This window comes from Cynocephalus volans, chromosome 2 (genome assembly GCF_027409185.1).
Source record: "Cynocephalus volans isolate mCynVol1 chromosome 2, mCynVol1.pri, whole genome shotgun sequence".
Taxonomy (NCBI): Eukaryota; Metazoa; Chordata; class Mammalia; order Dermoptera; family Cynocephalidae; genus Cynocephalus; species Cynocephalus volans.
Window position 1 is genome coordinate 199731352 of NC_084461.1, and position 9277 is coordinate 199740628.

At 49.9% G+C, this 9277-nt stretch overlaps 1 protein-coding gene across 1 annotated transcript; it reads left to right on the top strand.

Annotated features, from left to right (window-relative positions):
- Positions 1–1324: 1324 nt before the first annotated feature.
- Positions 1325–9014, top strand: CRYBB2 (crystallin beta B2). Its single transcript, XM_063088052.1, has 5 exons — positions 1325–1378; positions 4395–4513; positions 7064–7196; positions 8402–8544; positions 8846–9014. The coding sequence occupies exons 1-5, from the start codon at positions 1325–1327 to the stop codon at positions 9012–9014; spliced, it is 618 nt and encodes a 205-aa protein (XP_062944122.1).
- The last annotated feature ends 263 nt before the right edge of the window (positions 9015–9277 follow it).

Below are 9277 nucleotides of genomic sequence, written 5' to 3' on the forward strand. Positions count from 1 at the left end.
GTGCCCAGCTTTGGGGAGCACTAGTGAGCAGGGTGCAGCTGCAGCTCTCTGGAAGCTCCCAGCAATAGGTGATTTCAAAGCCACTGAAACTTGGTGGAAAGGACTCTACTCATGCCACAATTGCTGCCATTCACTGGGTGCTGAGGGTGTTCCGGGGGCGCTGCCCAGGGCTTGTGGTTTTATGTGTTTTATAATTGAATACTCATGACCTGTTCACAGATGTTATTAGGCACCATTACTATCCCCATTTTATAGAACGGGAAACTGAGGCACAGGGAGAGGATGTCACCTGCCTGGGGCCTGGCCTCAGTGTTGGTAGGCAGCAGAGCCAGCACCCAAGCTGGACCGGTCGAGCTTCATGTTTTTCAGTCTGAGGACACCGATGACCAGGAATGTAATGGTGGGACCTCAGGTGCTGTGACAGGCCCAGAGGGCTGGTTTCTTGGGGGAGAGCAGAAGACGATCTTGGGAGCTTGGCTCCCAAGCTGCGTAACTGAAGTTTTTCCTTCTTGGGGGATGTCCAGTCCTGGCTTCTGGAAGCTGGATGTTATCTCTGAAGATGGAGGCCAGGTTTCTTCTCTCACCCCCGGGGAAACACAGTCTGGGTTGACTGCTTCTCCCTCAGGAAGGGAGAAGAGACTGACACCGACACTTTTCCAGACTTTTCTGATGTTCTCACCAGCCAAGACAGCTCTCCCCTGCTGCCTGTATCAGTGCCTGGCTCCCGCCATTACATCCGTTTCTTCTCTTTCTTGTGGCATGAGCTCTGTGACAACTGTGATTGCTAATGGGGGAGCAGACCAAATCGAGAGGAGAGTTGGCTGTATGAAGGGGAAGAGGAGTCTCTGGGAGGAAGTTTTGGGCAAGGGGCAGGGGGGACAGGAGACTTTTTGAGTTCCCAAACTCGTAGCCACACAGGGCCAGTGCATGGGTTTTGTTGGTCCCACACGGTTTTCTTTTCATTAAGAAGTTCCTGCACCAAGGCAGAAGTTCTGATATTAACAGGTCTGCATTCCATGTAGCGTCAATTGTTGGGAGCTGAGTGAAAGGGACCTACTTGGGACCCCACTTAAAGCTCTAGTTTATCATCATTTTTAATAGACCTCATTTTCTTGTCCCCCCAGAGTGACACTAAGGATGGAAGTTCAGGCAGCTGTGTACGGAACCCACAGCTCTAGGACAACCTTAAACCCTGGGGAAAAGAATAGGGTTTGGGGCTGGAGTGGTCCTGAGGCCTACTTGGGTCAGAAAGCTCAGGGCCCAGCGAGGTCCTCACTGCTGCCTCCCATGTCTTCCAGGTCCTTCCTGCAACGAACAGTCCACCATGGCCTCAGACCACCAGACCCAGGCGGGCAAGCCGCAGCCTCTCAATCCCAAGGTGGGTACCTCTGGAGGGGAGATGGGCAAGCAGACTCTTGGCATATTCCTTCCAGGCTCCCCCTCTCCACCCCTTCCCCTTCCCCTGTCTGGGCCTCAGCCTCCCCCACCTGCACACACAGTGGCATGCCTAGATTCCCAGCACCAGCTTCCAGCCTTGGAGACTTAAGTTTCTCTGACCTACCTGCTGCCCCCCACCTCATCACCCATTGGACACCCCAAGGCTGGGGCAGGCCCTCAGTCCCAGGTGGAGATGCGCTTGTGAACGGGAGGTGGGGTGTGATTACCAGCTCCATACCTGCCGTGTGACCCGGGCCAGTCACTTGATCTCTCTGAAACTCAGTTTCCTTCTCAGTAAAATGGGAGAGTCAGATTTACTGCATAAGATGGTTGTGAAGAGGCAAAGACACCAGGTCAGCCTGACATCTGGAGCATGTCCACCTAAAGCCAGCTCACAGTGTCTGCTTTGCTTTCTCATCCTCCCTGTCCTCCTAAGGGTCAGGAGCTTGTCACACCCAATGTGCCCCCAAACCTCTATTGACAACCACCCTCCTGCATCCCTTTGCTTCAGGAGCCCTGAGCATGGTTTCCATCCAGAACTGCTCTTTTGTCTGAATCAGTGCCTGCCTGACCAGGGAAGCCTGAGCTGACGCAGCCCCTCACCCGCTCACCCCATTCTGTCCCTCATTGATTTACTTTCTAGAGGAAAGACAGGCAATAAACAAATGAAAACAAGTGAATATATGATCTCAAGTAGTGAGAAGTGCTGTCAAGAAGCATTAAGCAGAGTAAAGGGTTCCCAAGAGTCAGGGTGGGCGAGGATTGGCTCAGGTGGCCAGGGAGGACCCCTCTGAGGAGGTGATGTTTGAGTGGAGACCTGGGTCAAGCAGGGGAGTAGCCATGAGCACATTGGAGGTGGGGCTTGGTGAGAGCTTCCAGGCAAAGGGAATGGTAAGTGCAAAGGCCCTGGGGTGGGAATGAGCTGGGTGAGTTTAAAGAACAGCAAGAAGGCCAGGCTTGTTTTATTTCTTATTTTATTTATTTATTTTTCTGGTGGTAGGCTGGGACAGGGATCCGAGCCTGTGACCTTGGTGTTATCAGAATCATGCTCTAACCAAGTGAGCCAACCAGCCAACCCAAGAAGGCTAGGTTTAAAGCAGCACTGTCCAACAGACGTATAATGTGAGCCACATATGTAATTTAAAATGTTCTAGTGACTGCATTTAAAAAAGTAAAAAGAAACAGGTGACATTAATTTTCATACTGTATTTTATTAAACCCAATATATCTAAAACTTGACCATCTTAATGTATAGTCAATATAAGAATCATTAGGAAAATATTATTCTTTTTTTCATAGTACATCTTCAAAATATGACACGTATTTTATACCTACAGCACGTCTTAATCTGGACTAATTGCACATACTCAGTAGCCATACATAGCTAATGGCTGCTGTATTGGACAGTGCAGGTTTAAAGAATTAGATAACATGTTAAATTTAAGCCCGCATTATATTGATTAATAACAACAACAACAACAACAAAAATAATACAGAGCTTCTGGGCTCTCTGAGGCCTTTCAAATGCGTGGAGAGGTTGAACTTCCTCACCAGGTAAGCCCGGCCCCCACACACAAGCCCCTCTCTACCAAGCCAGGGTAACAAAGTAGCCCGCAACTTCCATATTCTTGACTCTTCTTGGTAACCCTCCGAGATAGGCATGGTCCCCCATTTTACAGATGAGAGAACTGAAGCTCAGAGTAGTCAGGGTGCTTCGTAGGGTTGTATAGCAACAGAGGGGACATCAGAGCCCACATCTCCTGACCCCATCTCTGGCCAGGTCAGTGACCGTAAAGGCTGAATTGAGCCATGGAATTTATCTCTGAGCCCTGTTGGCCACTCCCTCCCCTCCCTTCCTTTGTTGGGCTAATCCCCAGCCTGGGAGAGCGCGGCGGGCGTGTTTGCCCAGCTAGTGCTGACTGTGTGGATTCTGCAGCCGGCCCTCCTCGGAGTCTACTGCTCTAAGCCCAACTCTTCATCCAGAAGCAGCTCCCTGGGGAAGTGTGGCTGAAAAACCTGTACCCCCAAATTCTCACTGGAATCCTGAAAGGTGGCAGCTGCCCTCCCGGTTAGCACTGGGCTGTGAGACCTAGTGTGGGTCCCTTCACTTTGCAGAGCTTCAGTTTTCCTGATGGGGATCGTGCGAGCCCCTTCCCTGGGCTGTTGAGAGGACCAGGTGAGGCAAGGGGAGTGAAGTCCCCTTAAGAAGTCTCTCAAGGGGGAGATCACAGGGAGACCTGGAAAGCCCATGGGGGCTTAAAGAAAAGATACAGTATGTGTAGTTTTATGGGTGCAATGGGGGTGACGGGTGTATATGTCAGTACTAGTCCAGCTATAATGGGAGGAGGACGATCTCAAATAGCATCGTCTAGCACCTTGCTATACCTAATGTGGTCCTTAGGCCAGTGGCACCAGCATCACCTGGGAGCTGGTTGGAAATGCAGAATCTGGGGCTGCACCCCAGACCTGCTACCTCAGAAACTGTACTTTATAAAGATCCCAGGTACTTTGTGTGTGTGTTACAGTCTGCGAAGGGCTGCTTCTTTTTGAGCTGCATCAGACAAGCCTGGGCTTCCATTTCAGCTCTGTCACTTACCCACCTGGAATCTGTAGTATGTCTAATTAATATAATTATGTCTCCCACAAGCAGAACAAAATGTACACACTAACCACTATGATCCCCTGAATTCTTCTAACAACCCATGAGATAGGTTCTGTCTTTATTTCCCGTTTTATAGATGCAAAGACTGAGGGTCAGAGAAGAGACATGCAGGCCCAGAGTCTCACAGTTGGTCACTGGTAGAGCCAGAACTGTCTGACTTTATATTTGGCTCATGACTCCAAAGGGTGGACTCTTCAGCATCCTTGCAGGCTCTCACAGCTCCCTCCCCATCCCTACTGTTCTGCTCTCCCTTTTTCCCTTCATGATGGGGACTGACTCTCTCTTCCTGTTGCAGATCATCATCTTTGAGCAGGAGAACTTCCAGGGTCACTCGCACGAGCTCAGCGGGCCCTGCCCCAACCTGAAGGAGACCGGAGTAGAGAAGGCAGGCTCCGTCCTGGTGCAGTCTGGACCGTACGTACCCGGGTGGCCTCCCCTGGTTAGGAGGCACCAAGGGGAGGCAATCAGGCTGTGGGGTCGGGAGGATCTGCCCTCACTGTGTTCCTAGACTGTGCACTTGGGGGCTGGCAGCATATGGAGAGAATTTGTGCTTTGACGTCAGGGGGAGCTGGGTTCAAATCCTGCCTCTACCACTTCCGGGCTGTGTGCTTCTGACCAGGAGCTTCCCTCTTTGAGCCCCAGTTTTCTCCTCTGTAGGATAAGGATTATCATGTCCTCTGAGGATGAAGGGAGAGAGCTCATGTGACAAGCCTGACACAGAGGTCAGCCACTTCCTTGAAGCAAGGACATGGACTTGGTGATCTCATGGGTCTTTTAGAACTGCCAGTCTCTGACTCTGGGATGATCCTTGCTGTCCTGGGAGGTTTAAGGCTGGACATCCCCGCTCTGCCTCTGCTCCTCCCTTCCCCAAACCTGGTGATGTTGGGTCTTAACAGATTTGCCAGCACCTTTGGAGGCAGGTCTTCACCCAAGAGCGGAGGGGAGGTGACTGGTGCAGCTGGCTCTGCCGGTGTAGCGCAGCTGAGTGCAGTTCTGTGTGAGCCTGGGGGCAGCTCTGGGCACAAAGCCCACAGGGTGGCAGAGGCCTCTCCTTGTTCCCTGATGGCTCCTTCTGTGTAAGAGCCTTAGACTCAGGGTGGCCACCAGTGACCCTCACCCAACAGGTCAGAGAATCTGGTGTGGCTGGGGGTCCTGGGGTGACCACACCTCAAGGTTCTCAGGGAATTCTGCAAGTGCAATGGCCCTACACAAGTCAGAGGCTGAAGATGTGGAGAACACAGCCAGAGGAATGGCCCTACCAGGTCTAGTTTATCTCACGTGCTCAGGGAATCCACTGCGCCTGAAAGCGCGCCTTCCCGGATCACGGAAGTTCTGACCATTTAAGCATCACATCTGATTTTCAGTTGTCTTTTAAAATATTTTAATGGAACAATTTCCCAAATGGATTTTATGCTCCTTTGCTTTCTTTTTTAAAAAATATAACTTTTGATATTTTTATTAATTATCGTTTATTGTTTAAAATCAGAAAATGTGGTTTAGTGATTCTGATCTCACCACTCAGAAGTAACCATTGTTAAGATTTTGGTATAAACCTAGATTTTTCTCTGTGTATATAGTTTTGTTTTTTTTTTAAATTAAAATCTGATCATGATGTACATAATGTTTTATAACTCATTTTGAAAACTTTACAAGGCATCACAAATTCTCTTCATGTCATCAAATAGCATTTTATACCGGTGTTTTTCAAACAGTTGTCTGAGGTCCACTGCATCAGAATCACAGAAAGGAGGGGCTTTGAAATGCAGATTTTTGGGTCCCACCCCAGCTCCACTAAATCAAATTCGTGGGTCTAGAGCCCTGGAGCCTGCATTTAACGAGCTCACCTGCTCAGTTAAGTTTGAGAATACATATCCTATGTCATTATTTATCATGGCTTTGTAACATTCCATGATTAAGTATGCCATAATTTATTTACCCAGTCCCTGACCATTGCATGTGTAAGTTGTTTCAATTATTTGATGTTATAAACAACACCATGCTGAACATTCTGATTCAGATATCTGCGAGCTCTTGACAACCATAGTGTAAGCACACATTGTCTAAAGCAGAATTGATGGATCCCTTCTAAAAGAGAACAGTACACATGATCTCCTCTTCTATTTATTTCTTCATTTTTTATTTTTATTTTTTTGAAGGCTGGGGAACCTCCTCTTTTATTAATGACTTAAATTTTTGCTCTGAGAGGCTATGACTGCATCACGCTGAAATGTTTGCTCCTGCACTAGAATCACCCTAGAATGCTGGGCATTCTGAGGTCCGTGCCTTCTTTTTTCTAGTTCCCCCTTTCCTCTATTAGCCGTGCCCTACCTGTAGGTAAACTTTCCCCTTTAATGTGCTATTTCTCTTTTTGGATCTAAAAGACTGACAGAGTTTTGTGCAAAGTATGAACCAAGAAACTAATGACAGGGACAAAGGAGGAAACGGATCCGAAGAGAGGGCTGGCGTGAGTAACATCCGTAAACTTTGGATTCGGTGGTGATCTGCGGTCAGCTCTCAGTGGCTGACTCTGACTGTTCACCTTTCTTCCCAGCTCCACACTCAGTGACATTGCCTTGACAGCTTGACATCTGCGATGGCTGGAGCATTTACACCACAGAAGGCAGCAAATGCCACAAATCAGTGTTCTTGGTTTTTTGTTTCTTTTGTTTCTTGAGCATTGGCTATTCGTTGACCAGAACACTAATAGCTATAGTGCACAGGGGTCTATATATTGGTATTTGTTACTGGGCAGTCTTTTGGACTTTCTTCTTATTTCTTGAGTTCCAGATGGTTGAAGGCAGCCTAGCACTGAGTTCTGGATAACTGAGGCGATTTGCTGTGTTTGGATTTAGAAGGTCCTGTGCTGGGCAAGAGTGAACCCTGGGGCCAGAGTGAGAAGCCAGGGTCCTTCACAGGAAGCGTGGAGTGGGACTGACCTGCCCCCCTCCTCTGTCTCCACTGCAGCTGGGTAGGCTATGAACAAGCCAACTGCAAGGGTGAGCAGTTTGTGTTTGAGAAAGGAGAGTACCCTCGCTGGGACTCATGGACCAGCAGCCGGCGGACGGACTCGCTCAGCTCTCTGAGGCCCATCAAAGTGGTGAGCCCCTGCCCATCACCCTACTTCCTCTCTTTGCCACCTTGGAGCCAGAGGTCCAGGGACCAGGGAATGGCCTTCGCCTCTAGCATTGCGCCCCTTCTGGGTGGTGAGGAACTTCCTCACTGTGTGACATCACAGAAGTTATTTTACCTCCCTGAGCCTCAGTTTTCTCGTCTGTAAAATGGGGGCATTAGTATCTACTGTCCTGAGATTCCAACGTGCTTGGCCTGAAGCTTGTCACGTTGCAAAACTCCAGGGGGCTCCATTCACGAGACTACAGGATGCCCCGGGAGGTGCTGTTCACGTTCTATGCCACGTGGATGATGTTCCCCGGGACCGTGCAACTGCTGCCACAGAGTGATTGCTCAGTAACTGATAGCCATCATAAATATTAAAAGAGATGTCAGGTTTGGGGGTGGAGGAGAGGGTGGCTTAGCTCTTATTCAAGACTCGTGGCAGTGTGAGCTTTTGGTGCGTCTCTGATCTTGATCCTTACTAGTGTGTGAACTTCTAGGGAGGGGAAAGGGTTCAGCAATGCCCAGTTATACTCCCAAATCTTCCAAGATCAGTCTAGTTCCTCCCAGAGCTTGATGGAAGATTGGAGAACTTCAGACTTAGAATCCTCAGAGCCCTGGGTTTATATATTGGCTCTGTTACTCCCACCTTGGGCAAGTCATTTTACCCCTCTGAGACTGTTTCCTCAACTCCACATGGCATAAGAGTTGTTTAAAGGATTAAATGAGATAGCTAAGAAAAATGTCACAGGAGCAGGAGGATGTGGCCTTGATGAAGGAAAACCAAAATATCTCAAGGGCCTACTAGAGGCACAATAAGCCTGTGCATGTATGTGTGTGTGTTTGTGTGTGCAAGTGTCTGTATGGGTGTGTGTAGATCATGGTTGCCACTTATAAAAGAGGAAGTTGATGGTATGGGAGGAAAAATGATATTTCAGAATCAAATATTCCCCAAAGCGTAGAATCTGGGAGTGCCTTTTACGTAGAAACTCATGTAAAAGTGGCTCAGTGGAAACTCAACAAGTGGCCACTGTCCAACAGCTGTTGTCATAGGCACTCACATGGTGGGTGCATTGGGCAGAGGGTCATGTGTAAAGTGTGCTGATCCCCACTCCGGGGCATGAGGGTGGGGTGGGAAGACCCACCCTGGGCCCCCTCACCCTATTCACTTCTCCCCACCCCCGTCAACAGGACAGCCAAGAGCACAAGATCATCCTCTATGAAAACCCCAACTTCACGGGGAAGAAGATGGAAATCATAGATGACGATGTGCCCAGTTTCCATGCCCATGGCTACCAGGAGAAGGTGTCATCCGTGCGGGTGCAGAGTGGCACGTGAGTGCATTTCCAGTCCCAGCTTGCCCTGCCTTGGAGCCCAGACGTGGGGGTCCTAAGTGCTGCTCTGCCCTGCACTCACTGGTGGTCTCACACACATCACTGTGCTCCCATCAAGAGGGGCTCGATGCTGTAAGGGCGGGGAGCAAAGGGGCGTCCTGCTTAACACCCCAGGAAGAGTGTATGGGTTGGGAGGCTTCACCTTTCCTAATGGCTTAAGGATTCTCTCCCTCTCTCTCTCTCTCTCTCTGTTTCTCCTTCTGTCCCCCCGTTTCACTTCCCCTCACATCTGGCCCTGCAGGTGGGTTGGCTACCAGTACCCCGGCTACCGCGGGCTGCAGTACCTGCTGGAGAAGGGAGACTACAAGGACAGCAGCGACTTTGGGGCCCCCCATCCCCAGGTGCAATCTGTGCGCCGCATCCGCGACATGCAATGGCACCAGCGAGGTGCTTTCCACCCCTCCAACTAGTGCCCCTTTGCCCCCCTCATCATTCCTCCTTCCAAGGAGCCAGGTCTGCTGCCCAGGACCCCTCTATACCTCCCGGAGCGTGAATAAAGTGTGACTTGCAACTTCTCTGCTACGGGTCTTTCATCCCCAGTGGAAGCTGGGGTGTGTGTGTGCGTGTGTGTGTGTGTGCACACGTGCGTGCATGTGTGTGTGTGCGCACGCGTGTGCGTGCGTGTGTGTGCATGTGTGTGTGCGTGTGTGTGTGTGTGTGTGTGAGAGAGAGA

Excerpts from the sequence above, each read along its gene's own strand:
- CRYBB2 (XM_063088052.1), top strand. The coding sequence starts at position 1,325 with ATGGCCTCAGACCACCAGACCCAGGCGGGCAAGCCGCAGCCTCTCAAT. Across the intron at positions 4,514-7,063 it reads GTCCTGGTGCAGTCTGGACC|CTGGGTAGGCTATGAACAAG; the intron begins GTACGTACCCGG and ends TCTCCACTGCAG. Across the intron at positions 8,545-8,845 it reads GTGCGGGTGCAGAGTGGCAC|GTGGGTTGGCTACCAGTACC; the intron begins GTGAGTGCATTT and ends CTGGCCCTGCAG.